General features: G+C 39.6%; 1 protein-coding gene across 32 annotated transcripts in view; it reads right to left on the minus strand.

Annotated features, from left to right (window-relative positions):
- The window catches only part of MYPN (myopalladin), a 105,753-nt gene that overhangs the window by 45,027 nt on the left and 43,526 nt on the right, over positions 1-17,200 (minus strand). For all 32 annotated transcript variants that reach the window (XM_081568904.1, XM_081568902.1, XM_081568890.1 and 29 more), the window contains 4 exons: positions 14,535-14,586; positions 10,676-10,790; positions 9,375-9,446; positions 1,723-1,864 (listed from right to left, as the gene is read on the minus strand). In XM_081568904.1, coding sequence (XP_081425030.1) covers positions 1,723-1,864; positions 9,375-9,446; positions 10,676-10,790; positions 14,535-14,542 — 337 coding nt within the window. In that variant the 5' untranslated portion in view covers positions 14,543-14,586. The remainder of the gene's footprint in view (positions 1-1,722; positions 1,865-9,374; positions 9,447-10,675; positions 10,791-14,534; positions 14,587-17,200) is intronic.

Genomic DNA, 17,200 nt, shown 5'->3' on the forward strand with positions numbered 1-17,200 from the left:
TGAATTAGCTGGTACTCAGGATGATTTATTTTTATTGTTTTCATTCAGCCTGACCTGAAGAATTTTGTGAAGACTGAGCGATCATTCTTGGCTTTGGGCTATCCCATCTTGATATAATGTAGAATATACCTCCTGCCCTAAGGTTTCTAATGTTAAGAGCCTCAGGATAGATGACAGGTTCCTCAAGAGCAGTTTTTATTTTAAAATTCTTTGGCATTTCTGAAAGTGCCTGCTTGGTATTTAAGACAGGTGCTCAACTAATGTTTATGGAATTGCAGTCACGCAGAACAGTCTTTTAACACTGATAAAACTGGTGAGAATTTTTCTTTTTTTCTCAGCTTAAATGGTATTCAGAATATTGTTGTTGCTGCTGCTGCTGTTACACCTAATAGTAATTTGATTCATATATCTAATCTATTTTGTGATAGACAGGAAAAAATGAACAAATTTCAGCATATTTATGACTGAAATGTGTCAAGCTGAAAGCACTGCATGACAAGAAAATAAGAATTAACCACTTGGATACACACACACACATACGTATATGTTTATTACAATAAAAAATAAAACCCCAATAAATAATGAACAAATGATATGAATACGTAATTTAAAAAATAAATTGAAAGATCTAATAAATATGAAAAAGAAGTTCCTTCCCACATCTAATTAGTGAAGTGCAGATTAAAACAAGTGTTCTCATTTTGGACCTATAAAATTAGTGAAGATTAAAAAATACTTAATATCCATTGTTAGTGAAGGTATTAAGACAAAGGAATTTCCCATGTATTTCTGGTTGTAGTAGAATATAACTGGAACAGCATGTGTCCCAGGTCAGCTGGGACAGATATCTGGTTTATTCCTGGGATCTCTGTGTAATGATTAAGAGTACCCTCTTTTACTCTCCAAAATTAGATGATCAATTATATGATCATTGTAAATTCAGTTCAACCTTTTTGTAGGGCACTTTGGCAATTTATATTAAAAGCTTAAAAATTGTGAATTTACAATAACAATTCCAGTGCTCAAATTTATTCATTGATATTCTTTGTTAACATGCTTTGAGATATAGTTTATAATAGTAAAAATTTATGGACATTCTATATTTTCAACAATAGGTGATTAAGTAAATATGAAATTGAATTGATTTATTTTTAAAGGTAAAAAAGATCTGTATTAATATGGAAAGATATTCATAAAACGTTGAGTGAAAAATCAATTTACAAAAAATGATTTATTTTTACTTAAAAAAACATGCATGTTCAAGAGGGAGGGGACATATGTCTGGACTTATGTCTGGTTCATGTTGATGTTTGATAGAAAAGGACAAAATTCTGTAAGCAATTTTTCTTCACTTAAAAAATAAGTAAATTATGGGGAACACATGTAAACCCATGGCTGATTCCTGTCAATGTATGGCAAAAACCACTACAATATTGTAAAGTAATTAGCCCCCAACCAAAATAAGTAAATTTATTAAAAAAAAAAAGAAGTTCATACAGCAAAAAAAAAAAAAAAAAAAGTAAATTAAAAAAATATGCATGGAAAAAGTTTTGGAGAATGTTCACCAAAATATTAACAGGGTTTAGTTTGATGGATTATGATTATAAGTGATTTTTATTTTATTCTTTTTTATTACATTTTAATTAGCTGTTAAGTTATAAAAATAATGTACACAATAAATTTATAAAAATTATTAAAAATAATTTTAAAGCATTGACTTACTTTTCTGTAAAATTCTAAAATCTGGTGAATCTTCTATCAAGGTCCCTTCTCTATACCACTCAACTTTAGGAGAGGGGGCTCCTTTTACTCTGCATTCAAAGACAACTAGCTGACCCTCAGAGGCTGATAAATTTTGTAACATCTGTAATGAGAAGAATATTGTTAGAACCAAAAAGTATCTATTTTTGGAATCTACTCCCAGTGCTGTGTTTTCCAAAAAGACACTATTGCTTCCATGTTTGGGTTTTCTCCTAATCTTGTACATTTCCAGCAGCTGCAATTCAGTGGATATACATCAAATCTATTTTTAAAGATAGACTCATCTGCACCCATAGGATACTTTTTCCTCACTATCTTCTTCCTTCTCTGTTGTAGTGCCAAATACTGGGCAAAACACTTTGAGGGTTTGCAAAAATAGTAATTTTCAGTGAAGTCATTCTGCTTCCTTTGAGAAAATGCCCAAGTAGAGTTTGGTTTTCAGAAATAATAACAATTAAAAAAATCTGCAGTGAGTATCTACTAGGTGTATTCAGTATGAAAGTAATGTATTTTGGGGGGCTTCCCTGGTGGCTCAGTGGTAAAAGAATCTGCCTGGCACTGCAGAAGGCCTGGGTTCAATCCCTGGTCTGGGGAGATCCCACATGCTGAAGAGCAGCTAAGCCCGAGTGCCACAACTATTGAGCCTGTTGTCTATAGCCCGGGAGCCACAACTATTGAGCCTACGTGCCACAACTACTGAAGCCCCAGTGTTCTAGAATTTGTGCTCCGAAAAAAGAGAAGCGACTACAATAAGAAGCCCCTGCACCACAACTAGAGAGTAGCCTTCACTTGCCATAATTGGAGAAAAGCCTGAACAGCTGTAAAGACCCAGGGCAGCCAGAAAATAAATAAATAAAATTATTTTTTTTTAAAGAAAATAATGTATTTTTCCACATAAGAATGTTCCATGAGGTGGGAAATCTTTGTGGCTCAACACTGACTGTTTTCTTGGCTTGCTTGTCAACTTTCTGTAGTCCTGGAAATTGATGTTTGTTCTGCTATTTTGTTTTCCGTATGTGTTCTATACAATATAGCCTCAGAGTCTGTTGAGGGATGACAATCTCTATATAATCATAATTGCATGTGAAGTTTTGGGTTATAGTAAAATATGTCATAATTTTGTGAAGGCATTGTTAAATGCTCTTCCAAACTTCTGCAAATAAAAGTTTACAAAAATCACTTTTGACTGTAAAATATCAGTCTATTCTGTAATAGACTCTATAGGAGAATGGAACTCACATTTTCCTTTCATAACTTGTCTTTCACTCATTGTGATTTATGAGCTTAAAGTCACACATTCATTTGTGTAATTGGTGCTTCATTTGATTGTGAAAAGTTCTGCTGGCATGTGTGTGGGCACATTTTTGTTTTTACCATAGGCTGAAAGATTACAAACATGGGAAAGGTTATGATTATCTTCCTCTACAAGCTCTATTAGCAATAAATACGTCAGGCTTTCCTATTATTACAATTTTGGGGTCTGCATTTAGGTATTGGCTCTTGCTTCAGAGTGGGGAGGGAGACTTGGATTTGATCCTTGGGTCAGGAAGATATCCTGGAGTAGGAAGTGGCAACCCGCTCCAGTATTCTTGCCTGGAGAATTCCATGGACAGAGACGCCTGGCGGGCTGTGGTACCTGGGGTTGCAAAGGGTTGGACACGACTGAGCAACTTTCACTTCACACTTCACTTTGGAGAAGGATGGGCCAGTAGTTTTTTTCGCTTTTGTCATTCACTGTGATAAATATTTTATGATTGTTTACAGCTCTTGTCTTAAGAATATATGGTATTTTGTGCATGGACGCCTCATATTCACATCTGTCTAAGGAATAACAGGGTGAAGAGAACCACATGGCTTTAGCTACCGTAAATTTTTACCTGAGAAGGGTGTGTAAGTTGATATTGTGACTGCCAGGGGGCGCCACAGACAAAAGTTAGTGGGTTTGGTGGTTTTTTTTTTTTTTTTTTTTTTGCGTTCCCAAATTTGTTTGCTGAAGGAGTTCAGGATGGAATTGGCAGAGTGGTTTCTGAAGTAATGAGGAACTATTTGATTAAAAACTTGGTTTTTCCTTGTCACAAACAGTGGCTTCTAGTGACAAGAATGTTCTCAGTAACTAGGGAACATCAATGAGTTTTGGGTGCTCCTGGCAAGCTGGTGAATATGCCCTTCACTCTGATATCTGAACCAATTCTGTGTGAAAATGATAGTTTAGGAGCCTATCGAAAACTTTAATGGCAATAAGACATCTCCCTGGGATTCATACATAATGAAGTCTCATTTCTTTTTGAGGCAAAACAAATTTAAAAAAAAAAGCAAACCAAAAAAAAAAAAAGTGACAGCTGTAGAAGGGATTGAATAAAAAAAGTGTGGCACATTTAAAGAATGAATGTAAGCAGAATGAGGTCAATCTATACATTCTGACCTGACTTGCAGTTCAGATATATAAACCAAGTCTCAATCTGGCAGTGCTGTGTGTGTGCTAAGTCGGTTCAGTTGTGTCAGACTCTTTGTGACGCTATGGACTGTAGCCCACCAGGCTCTTCTGTCCATGGGATTCTCCAGGCAAGAGTACTGGAGTGGGTTGCCATTTCCTACTCCAGGGGATCTTCCTGACCCAGGGATTGAACCCTTATCTCTTAGGTCTCCTGAATTGGCAGGAGGGTTCTTTACCACTAGGGCCACCTGGGAAGCCCCAGTCCTGCTTGCAGAAGGACCTCCTTGAGAGAATATGTTACTCATAGTTGAGACCACTGTTAACTTGTTGTAAGTACTCGCTTGACATTGAAAGCCAAGACCTGGGTTCTATTGGAGACAATAGCCAAGACACTTGAATTACTACAGTTATAGAACATGCCTGCTAAGTGTCTGTGATACGAGATGGAAGGTTGTTCCGGTGTGACACACCATCAATACTCAGTAAAGGAGTTGCCATGGGTCATCTTACAAACCACTTAGGAAAGGTTGTTGAAGGTCATGATTTGAAGGACAATGAAAGCTGTTATTGCTAAAAGCTGTGCTTTTCTACAAAAGTCTCATGACAAGAAATCGGCTCACATCACTGTCCAAATCAGTTACACCGTTTGAACGTTTTGGAAGTGGAGCCATGTTCAACACAGCAGGAGGTCTTAGGCTGTTACTAATGGCACATTGTATAAGACTTGATCATATTTATCTTGACTTCACTGAAGATTAATAAAACATGAAACATTTCCCAACAAGCAAAGATTAAGTTAGTCTTAACTAAGAATTACTTGAATTAAAGTCCCTATAATGAAAAGTCTACAACCTGCTGAGGTAAACAGTATCCAAAGTGCAAATCTGTCTTGTGTGTCATCACCGTACTGATCATCCAGGAAGGCATTCTTTGCGGGGTAACTTGACAACACAACCTTAAGAAGCATGTCTTCCACAGCCATTTGCTATTGGATTTTTTTTTTCTCTGTTCCTCCTAAAGACACTCTGAAGCCAGAAAGTGATGAAAGCAGCAACTCCTTCTTAGCCGAAATGGAAGTGATTCACCACAGAATAAATATTACTGGGTGCCTGCTTTGTACCAAGTGCTGTATGCAGGTGCTGTAAATGTGACTTGAAAGGACACAGTTCCTGCTCAATAGATCCACACCCACAGATATAACGTAGGGACATCCTTGAGAAAAGGCATCTCCCTTACTGGTTGAAAAGATGTCAGCTACAAGGTTCACATTGTCACTTTATTTTTTTTTTAAATCTAGTGGCTATTTTTGCACCTTGGGAGATGCTGGAAATGAATGCTGTAGTGCCTTAGGCTGGAGTTGGATCAGAGCAGTTTTTACTGATAAAGAACCCTTTTTGCTCCAAGATTGTCACAAGTGTCCAGTGCAACAATTGAGTCAGAGAAGTCTCTGGAATTGTCAGGTTGGGGAGAGGGGCCCATGTAATCTTCAGGAATCTAGAGCCAACCACCAGCCCAGTTATTTCAGGGCTTCCTGCCTCTGCTATTATATAATGAAGTGCTGTTCTTCAAATTTTCACTTCCCCTGCCCCCTTGCACTCTTCAAATTACTGCTGAAGCAGCTGGAGCCAGTGCTGCTGCAGCCTTGAAAGCCCGCCCGAGCAGCTGCTGTTGGAGTGGGCGCAGTGATAGGAGTAAGATTCTAATTTGATCATCTACCTCCCTTCATGCTCAAGGAGTATGAGCACTGTTTTCCCCCCATAAACAGAGTGAAAGTGTTTTTGATACAGTACAGAGTATGGAGGATAGTCTATCTCGTAAAGTATTTAAAAATATAGGTATCCTTCAGAAGAGCTTATTTACAAAACAGAAACAGACTCATAGACTTAGGGAATGAACTTTATGGTTACCAGGGGGAAAGAATGAGGGAAAGGGATGGTTAAGGAGTTTGGGATTGACATGTACATACTGCTGTGTTTAAAATGGGTAACCAACAAGGACCTACTGTATAGCACAAGGACCTCTATTCAGTGTTATGTGACAGCCTGGATGGGAGGGGAGTTTGGGGAAGAATGGATACATGTATATATACGGCTGAGTCCCTTTGCTGTACATCTGAAACTATCACAACATTGCTAATCAGCTATGAAAAGTGAAAGTGAAAGTCGCTCAGTCGTGTCCGACTCTTTGCGACCCCATGGACTATACAGTCCATGGAATTCTCCAGGCCAGAATACTGGAGTGGGTAGCCGTTCCCTTCTCCAGGGGATCTTCCCAATCCAGGGATCGAACCCAGGTCTTCCACATTGCAGGTGGATTCTTTACCAACTGAGCCACAAGGGAAGCCCATACTATACTCACTATACTCCAATATAAAATAAAAAGGTTAAAAAAAAAAAGGTATCCTTTATAAGTAGAGCAGTGAACTAGCATATGGAACCCCATACTTCTTTCAAATTCTACCACTGTTTGCTGGGCAATCCTCCTTTTCATTTTAAAGAGAAGATAATAACAGTACTTCCCCATCACCAAAGGAGGTAGAAGGGGTTAAATAAAACTGTCCTCAAATCGCTTGCCATTTCCTTCTTCAGGGGATCTTCCCAACCCAGAGGTTGAACCCAGGTCTCCTGAATTGCAGGCAGATGCTCTACCGTTTGAGCCACCAGGGAAGCCCCTTTAAAAAATGGCTTCTTGCTATTATTGGCATAGAAATGCTTTGTTGGGCAGTATAGAAAGTGAATCATAGGGATTGGAATGCCAGAAGTCCCTAAAGAAGTAAGTAGAACAAGAAAAAACCCAAGCAAACATATGCCAATGATCAGTTATCATGGCTCACGCCACGTGGTTACCTTCATCAGTGGCTCTGATTCAGAAATTTTCTAATGACACTAGCAGTGACGATGACCTCAATTCTGCCCTCACTCATGGAAACTAACGCAAGCACACTGTTGCTGATAAGTCTCTCTGGAATCTGAGCCACAGGCTATGCTAGAGCCCTGCATCTGAACAACCCTGATCCCATTTATGGAGACAAAAGCACACTTTCCAAGGGGTGAGAAAGCCTCACCAAAGTTTGAGTCTCTGTATTAGAAATTGCTTTCCCACCATGAAACTAACATTTTTGGAGATTTATCTGATAAAGAGCATACACTGATGACAATTCACTTTCTCATTTTTATTTATCAAAGGCATATACATCATCTGCAAATCAGAGCATCTAATTAGAGGGAGGTAATCAGTCACCACACAAAAACAGCTAACTTGTGACTAACCAGTCCATGAAAATTAAATGTAAAGAATAGTTTTTAAAGTCTTATTAGGCTTTGGGGAATAATAAAGATAGTTTTGGACCTATTATAACCATTGTGGACCCCTATCTAGATATTAGAGATACGCTTCAAGGTGCTTGGGAGAGACAGAAAAGTAAACCTTTTTATTGTTGTGCTAAATGTTGTACCAGAGATATGTACCAGGTGATATAGATGCAGAGAAGACAGCACCCTCAAAAAGGATCTGAAAGTGTGGACGGAGGTAAGGACACTTCTCTGCTGTCTGATTGGGCAGATGGTGGTGAGGAGAAGAGTGGGAGGAGACTTCACTTTGGGACAGAATAAATTATTCTGTGATTTTGTTGCCTTTGAAGAATCAGCACTACCTGACAAAGGTAGTGTTGTGAAAATCGGCACAACAGAGTGTTCAGATTTCTCAGCATTTAAAGCTCTGTTTTAAGGCTAGGTGACTTAGCAGTGAACTGAGACAAATAGAAGTAGCTCTGTTAGCTACACACACACACACACACACACACACACACTTAAAACTCTTCATTAAAGTCTGGCAGTCACCAAATCAGAACACATTGCTTTCCTAGTGCTAGTCTTTGAAAATAGCAAAACTTAAATTCTGAAAGCAGGTTACAGGAAACATCTGAAAAATTGAGATGCATCTTGTTTCATATAAGAATGTTTGCCCACCGGATACGGTCATGGATAAACATGTCTCACTCAGACTCTGCTTAATTTTGGAAAACCATCTTGGATGAGCTAACATGGTGGAACTTCCCTGAAAACTGATGTTTCTGTGGAAGTTGTGAATTTAGCTCTTCCTTTAGGATCAGTACTCACTGGAAAAGACACCTTTTTTTTTTTGGATATTTTTCTCTAATCCATGATTTCTCAACCCCAGGATTAACTGGCATTTTGAGTTGGATAACTCTTTGTTGCAGAAGGCTGTCATCTTGTGTGTTACAGAATGTTTAGCAGTATCTCTGGATGCCAACTCTTGTGAAAATCAAAAAGTATCTCCAGACATTGTCAAATGTCCTTTGAGGAGCAAAATTAACTCTGATCGAGAACCATTGCTCTAAAACATACTTCTGAGAGGATAAGATCTCTTTGGGTTTAAGTTTGGTATTCGTATAAAGAATAAATTATAAATCCAGGCATAAACTCCATTCATGTAGTCTTCATGATACCAAAACAAATTCAGTGTGACTCAGTTTTTCACCTTTGAATTTATTGTCCTGGGCAACATATAAACAAAGTATGTTATATAAGAGAAAGAACAACAGACAGAATTGAAAAGCTTGTTTCTAGTCCTGATTCTAGCCAGTTCTGTGACATTGGATACATTGTTTAATCTCTCTGCCTACCCTTGTTGTTGTTGTTTTTTTTTTCGTTTGTAAAGAAAGTTCCTCAGTAAAATTTCCAGTTCTAAAGACAAAGATTATGAAACTCAGAATTTGATGCCGCCACAATAGTTGACATTATGGATTAGAAAAAGAAGGCTCTTTGTCCTTGAGTGACAAAGCCTATATTAAGCCTTCTGAGAGCATGTAACTGCATATCCTTGAGCACCAAAGACATCCAGAGAAAACTGGAGTGCTTAGAAACTTATCACCTGACCCCTAGGTATGGCTACCGTGTTTAAAGCAGTAGGATGGCCATAGAGATCAGTGTGGTGAATGGGGATGGGGATGACCTTTCCCTTATTACACAAACTGTTGTTAGACATCTGCGACTTCAGGAGGCATGGTAACAGCTACCACAAAACCCCAAACCCTATAGTGTATATATAAGAGAACAAAATCCTGAGATAAAATCAGTGAATCTTGAGTCCTGCAACTTTGTTTGGGTATTGTGGTGTGTTTAAAGCCATGGCAGAAAAGAAGTAACATTTTGATTACCTTTGTAAACACTGGAGCTGCAATGATAGGTTTTCCATCCAATCCTTGCAGATAGTTTGTAGGGCTCTGACACTGTTAGAAGGGAACCAACAATAGATTCATGGTCACTAGAATTATCAGATAGGTAGGTAGATAGATGATAGATACGTATAACAAGCTAAAGAATTTGATGTATGAAATTAATCTAAAACCAAAGACTGACATTTTCTATGTCATAATTCACAGCCATCAAAATTTATGCTGAACTGATTGTATTACTATTTCTTCCTACATCACAGTGGCTGTAAATACGTGCCACCCGTCACCACCCCCTTACATACAGAGCTAAGTAATGAACCTTAACCCCTTGTAGAGGTTCCATAGACTCTTGAGGCTTCACAGATCACAGTTTGAAAACTACTGGATTAGAACTAAAATGTGACCCCTCTGCATTACTAAATGGGTCAGATTAGTATGCTGAAGAAAATTTTTAAAAAATTTTTAAAGGTTTTAGATCTTTATATACATCAATATTTATATTTAAATATACAACAACACATTACGAATATGTTTATATTAATGATTTCATATTTTAAGGTATATGCATTGCTGTTCGGTCACTAAGTTGTGTCTGACTCTTTGTGGCTCCATGGACTGCAGCACACCAGGCTTTCCTGTCTTTCAGTATCTCCTGGGGTTTGCAAAGTTATGCATATAGATACGCAAAGGAAATGCCTGAAACCATCTGATAGAAAGTATTAACAGGAGGTACCTCTGAAGAGTGGGGGCAGAGAAGTAGGACATTAAGTTTTTACTTAGTATACTTTTTGTATTTTTTAAATGTTTTTACAATAAGCATGTACTATCATCATCATCATCAACCTGAAGGATGAGAGACTTTAAGATTTTCTGAAAATTATTTTAATGGTTACTCTATCTTAGAAAGTAGAATTTTTTTTTTTTATTTTTATAGCTCCATGAACTGAGTTTCATGAGAGTCCTGGGCCAGTGGGAGAGCTGGCAGCTCACTGTATATGTAATCCATGCCCTTCATAAAGCTGGGATATCAGAGACTGATTTGTAGTTTCTTTTCCTATGAAACTTGCCTATGAAGTTACAGAATATGTTCCCAAAGCGAGGGGAACTACTGATTTCATACACCGGCAGTACAAAGTGATTATTGTGACTATAGAAGTGTGTTGCCCAAGGTCATTATGAAGTTGCACCAGAGGAGAACACGACTGTGCCATACAACAGGGTTGTGGTCACGGTGCCTGCTTGTCACAGTTCATGGCACTTGTGTTTCACTTAGACTCTTGTACCTGCTGGATGGTTGACACCCTGGGCTGGGCCACCACATGCTGGGTTTGGGGTACTGCTGAAGGAATGGCTGCAGAAGTAGTGGGAGGCGATGACACCTCATTTGGCTTCTGGATTCTGAGAAATGATTAAAATACAGATTATAAAACAGACCTATCATTCTTGTGAAAATTCTTTCAGCAAAGCTTTCAGCACTGCTTACAAAATTTTTTGTTCAACAATATCGCACAAACATTTATTGAGGGCTTCTTTGTCATACACTTTGTTAGGCAATGTAAACAGGAAGATGATAAGACGCCAGTTCTGTCCTTGAGTTCACTGCCGTTCACAGAGCTGAGGACTGAATCATATTCATAGCTGAGATTCAAGACAAGTGCTATGACAGTGCATGTGCAAAAAATTTTTTGAGATTTGTTTTGTTGTTGCCCTCTGTGTTTTTCTTCCCCCTCCCATTCCAAGGAGGAGGCCAGGCTTTGTAAATTTTTGCTTCTGGGATTTTGATGTGGCAAACAGCAGAAATAGCCTGAGACAATGAGCTCTTCATGTTTACACAAATTAAATTAAAGAGATTGTTTGAAGGGCAGAGGAGCCAGAAAGTATTCTTGAGAAGTCTGCAGAGGGGAGATTATTCCAGTTTTGTTGTGGGAAAGAGAGAGGTCTGGGTATCTTGCCAGAGAACCTAACAAGAAAGAGAACCTGAGTCCAGACAGAATGTCAATCCTTCGATTAAAGGCTCCCAGTCTTGCTAACCATATCAGTTCCTAAGCACGTCAGGAAGAAACAAAGCGCTGGACTTGAAGGAACCTTGAGATCTGGGACCCTCTCACCCTAACCTGTGGGGGTAGATGACTGATGACGGGATAGGCTCCTCCTTTGTCTGTAGGTTACCTCTCCTTGCCTTAGCTTCCACATGTATAAAATGAGGAATAATAATTCTCACCTCATAGGGTTTTTGTAAGGGTAAAATAAGGTATTCATGTAAGATGCTTAGTGTGTGTGTTAGTTGCTCAGTTGTGTCCGACCCTTTGTGACCCCATGGACTGTATAGCCCGCCAGGCTCCTCTGTCTATGGGATTTCCCAGGGAAGAATACTGGAGTGGGTTGCTGTTCCCTTCTCCATGGTATCTTCCCGACCCAGGGATTGAACTTGGGTCTCCTGCATTGCAGGCAGATTCTTTACCATCTGAGTCACCAGGGAAGATGCTTAGAGCAATGTTTAATACCACACTATATATCTATACCTATGTCTGTGTCTATATCTGTCTATATCTCAGGAATCTGCTCAACTTTGGAGGCAAAAGTGAAAGTGAAAGTGCAAGTCGCTCGCTCAGTCGTGTTCGACTCTTTGCGACCCTGTAGACTATACAGTCCATGGAATTCTCCAGGCCAGAATACTGGAGTGGGTAGCCTTTCCCTTCTCCAGGGGATCTTCCCAACCCAGGGACCGAATCCAGGTCTTCCGCATTGCAAGTGGATTCTTTACCAGCTGAGCCACAAGGGAAAACTTGGAGGCAAAAGGGACACCCAATAATGACTGAATATTTTCCCAGAGCTAGGTAGAGTGGGGTCTCAGAAGCAGAATCATTTGATGATGTAGAGGCTATTGGTATTCCTGAAGGATCCGCTTTCTTCTTCTACGATAACAGAATCCCTGATTTCTTTCCATGGCTACTCCAAAAAAAGATTGCATTTCCCAACCTTCCCTGATGCTAACTGTGGCCACATGACTACTTTCTGGTCATGGGATATGAAGGATAGTGCTGTATGTAACTTAAGAGAGATGACCTTAAAAGGGGGGTTGGGTATGTCCTTTATTCCTTTCAATCTTAGACTGAGAAAATGAGGCCACATCTTGGAAAGAGGCAGAAAGCTGGAAGCAGACTGGAGTCCAGTGCAAGGTGGAGCTGTTTTACCAGCCAAATTTCCTATTTTTTATGTAAAGGAGAAAAATATTTGTCTTATTTAAGTTACTATTATTTGGGATCTCTATTTACACCCGATTGGAGCTAAACCCTAACTACCACAAGTAGATTTAAAGAAAATGAACAAATGAGATATTTCTTATTTAAGTTTGTATGTCAAATTCGTACCCATTAGGCTTGCAAGCCATGTTATGAGAGCCTTGAGGAAGGAGTGATATGCAGTGGAGAAGGAGCTTATTATGTGACTTGACTAGGTTTTGGAGGATAAATACGAGTTTGCCAGGCAGAAGTGATAAGGCATTCTTAGCAAAGTGAACAGAATGAAATGGCAGCCGTGTAGAGAGCCTGAGGTAGGAGAATGGTTGAGGAGGGGCAGGAAAGTCTAATTGATACTCTAGTGAATAAAGTTTTGTATGCCCGTGCTGAGATTTTTTTTTTTTAATGTTTTTGTTTGTTTTGTTTGATTTTTATTTTCCAATAGACAATAATTTTTTAAGTCAAGAAAATGATAAGATCACAATGATCTTTTAACTGGTTGTAGTCTGGAAACTATAAAAGAGAGAAAAAGATTGGAGCACCTATAAGGAGGTGATTGGCATAAAGGAACAGGAATGAAGGAAAAACTGAACTGAAGCCATGAGAATGACAAGGAAGAAGGTTAAAAGGAGAAATCATTTACTCTGGTTATAAGTTTTCATATATGAACAAAAGCTAAAAGCAGTTTACATTCCAAAGTAGACGTGTGTGTTAGTTGCTTAGTCGTGTCCGACCCTGCAACCCCGTGAACTTTAGCCCACCAGCCTCCTCTGTCCGTGGGATTCTCCATGCAAGAATACTGGAGTGGGTAGCCATTTCCTTCTCCAGAGGATGTTCCCAACCCAGGGACTGAACCTGGATCTCCTACATCGCAGGCAGATTCTTTAGCTTCTGAGTCACCAGGGAAGCCTAAAATAGGCATAATCACCCCCCACCCCCCCAAAAAAATCTGAAGAATAAGTCATGATTTCTACCCTTAAGGAGCTTGCCCTCTGTGGAAGAGGATAGAATATGCAAATTCAGTTAACAACTCCTTACTCTTTCAGACATTGCCTATGTTTCAGAAAGTCTCAAGAGATGGCTGTTGTGTCTGTTTCTAGCTCCTATGCTTTCTGTCCACAATTTCCTCTGCCTGAAACACCCTTTCCTCCCTTGTTTGGGAATCTCCACCTACTGTTCTTTCAAGACGCAGCTTAGGGTCACCAGCTCTGTGACACCTTTCCTGATCTTCTTCCCTCCCCAAACAATAAGGGGTCCTTTGTGCCAAATCCTTAAACCCTGCACATGGTTCTGTCATAGTCTATTACACTTGATTACTCTTACTGTCTATATATACGGTGTACATCTTTTGCTATATTTGCTATATGTATATTTCTCTCTACTAGACTGTGAGCTTCTTGAAGGCAGGAAGCATCTGATTTTTCTTAGTACCCAGTGCATCTAGTGAAGCACTAGATATAGTGCTACTCTCTAAGTATAGAGTAGGTGCTTAGCCAATGGTTGTGGAAAGTGATGTAACTTTGTTCAGTACCCAATACTTTAGCAAAAAGGTTTATGACTTGCCCAGATAACTAATACATATATTTTTGATTCACTAGATTGTGTGTTATTTTGAGTACTATTTGTTAGTCAGAAAACATGAATTTTTTTGGACCACTGAGTTATTTGTTGTTACTCTTTAGATATAAGTATGATGATGTTTTACAGGTGATATTTCATTCTTAAAATATTGGGAACACTAATCTTTTAAGCAACAACAAGCAAAGAAATAGCTTTTTACCCAAAGTCACTCAATTTTTTTCCTGGTGTCATACCCTGGAGCCCCACTCTTCACGTTCTACTAAATAATTAGCAGCTTTCTCAGGACCTGAGGATGCTAAATAAGATAGAAAATTGGAATTACCGATTCATTTCGTCCTTGTTAGGGTCCCCTTCTGAGTCTGAAGAAGAAACCCCTGGAAAAATAAAAACAAGTTATGTAATTGTAAAGATAATTTCTTAAACTGGCTCCTAGGCATTTGAAGAGTTATAGAAGTTTAGACCTAGAAATAAACTCAGTGATTCCCTGAACTAACACCAATTTACAGATAAGAAACTATACCCTAAGTAGTTGAAGTGTTTGCTCAGGTCACATGCCTAGTTAGTGACAGAATTCAAATTAACTGGTCCAGGGATTTCCCTGGCAGTCTAGTGGTTAAGATGCTGTGATTCCGTTGCAACGGGTGCTGGTTCGAACCCTGGTCAGGGAATTAAGATCCCATGTGCCATGAGGCATGGCCGAAAAAAAAATTAACTGGCCCAAATTCTGTGGGTTCCTTTATATAAACCACCTGCTGACACCTTTAGACTAACAGAACAGTGTTTTGCAGACATTCTGTATTGTCCATAAATCCTGTTGCTCCTGGCCTACACAGATTAAATAAAAGAAGGGATTACATTAGATTCCAAACATTGTAGGTGTAGGTGGATGCCCTTCTGTCCAATACTAATAATAACAAGTCACTCTTCATCTTGGGAGTTGGGAGTGCTATGTACCTGGTACTACGTAAGGTATTAGAGATATAAAGAAGAATGAGACAGTTCTAACCTTTATACCGTAAGAATACAATATTTAAGTGCTAAAAGCAAGGCATGCATAAAGTATTATAGATGGTAAAAGTACTGAAGAATGGCTCCCAGAAAAAACGCAGAAGATGAGAGGAAACAGGATCAGAAACTTAGGTCAATATATAAGGTACATAAATTGATTCCTCCCTTACATTAGTCATATAAGTTTGGTACTGATATAAAAGCGTTTCCAAGGCTCTGAGATGGTCTTCCTGCTTCTATGCTTGACTCCTTTTGGTATATTTTCAGCTGGGAGCCAGAGTGACCCTGTTAAAAACTAAGTCAGATCATATTACAACTCTGCCTGGAATCCTTCAGAGCCTCCTATCTCAGAGGAAAAGCCAGGTCCTTGCAGTGTCTCTTGAGGACCTACCTGATCTTCTCACTGCCTCCTCCCACCTCCACCCCATCTTGAACTTCTGACCTGCTCATCTCTGTACCTAAGACATGCATACTCCCTCTTCTGAGCCACTACGCTTGCTGATTTCACTCCCTAGAGTATTCTTCCTTTGAATATCCCTGTGACTCACTCCCTCACTTCCTTCAGGTCTTCGTTTATATGTCATATGGTAAGTTAGGTCTTGTACAGCAGTCTGTACACACACACATGCAAACACACATGCACGTGTTCATTCACATACTTCCTATCCCTTCTACTTTCTGTCATAGTGCTCATATATACTGTAAGATAAGAGAAAACATAAAGTTTTCTCTCTGCCCCTGATTCCTGACACAGAGCTCCTAAAACCCTTATAATCCCCTCAGTGATGAGCACTTAAGAGCATCTCTTGCTCTAATATTTGTCTTTAACCCTGCCTCTGAGGCAGGGCTTCTAAAACTCTAATAAATTCCTAAGTGATGAGAGAACTGGGAGCATCTTTTGTTCTAATGAGGTGACTTTGGGTGGCTTCTGGATGGGGGCTTGTCACCCAGAAGACCAAGCCATGATTGTATGTGTGTGTGCTAAATTGTGTTATATCCGCCTCTCTGTGATCCTGTGGACCGTAGCCCACCAGGTTCGTCTGTCCAAAGGATTCTCCAGGCAAGAATACTGGAGTGGGTTGCCATGCCCTCTTCCAGGGGATCTTTCCAACCCAGGGGCTGAATCCATGTCTCTTTTATCTTCTGCACTGGCAGACGGGTTCTTTACCACTGGCACCATCTGGGAAGCCCTAAGCCATGATTCGAAGCTTGGAATTTTCAGTCCTACCACCTCATATTCCAGAGAAGGGAGGAGGGCAGGAAATGGAGTTAAAAGTTGATCATGCCTGTGTGAGAACACCTCCATAAAATCCCAGTAGTGTGAGGTTTGGAGAACTTCTAGGTTGGTGAACACAAGCATACTGGGAGGACTACACACGGCAGCTTCACGGTGACAGAACCCCTGTGCTCAGGGCCCTCCCACATCTCTCCCGCTGTGTCGCTTCGTCTGGCTGTTCCTGTGTATCCTTTATCACACCCTGTAGTAAACTGGCAAACATAAATAAGTGTTTCCCTGAGTTCTGTGAGCAACTCTAACAAATTAATTGAACCTGAAAAGGGAGTTGTGAGAACCTCCGATTTGTAGCCAAGTCAGACAGATGTTGTGGGTAACCTGGGCACCTAATACCTGTGATCAGCATCTCAAGTGGGGTAGGAGCAGTCTTGGGGGACTGAGCTCTTAACTTGTTGGATCTGACCCTATCTCCAGGTAGATGGGTCAGAACTGAGTTAAATTGTAGGAAACCAAATTGGTACCATGAAAAATTGTTTGTTGGTGTGAGAACCATCTCCCCTATCACACACACACACACACACACACACACACTCAGACACATTGAATTGATGATTAGAACTATTTCATATATCTCGCATAAGTATATATTTTGTTTATCTCATTTATTTTCTGTCTCTCCTATGACAGTGTTATTCCCATCTGCCCATGAACCTGGGGATTTTTGTCTATTTGTCTCACTGCTGTTT

Source organism: Giraffa tippelskirchi, chromosome 2 (genome assembly GCF_054371585.1).
Source record: "Giraffa tippelskirchi isolate mGirTip1 chromosome 2, T2T-mGirTip1v1.2.pri, whole genome shotgun sequence".
Lineage (NCBI taxonomy): Eukaryota > Metazoa > Chordata > Mammalia > Artiodactyla > Giraffidae > Giraffa > Giraffa tippelskirchi.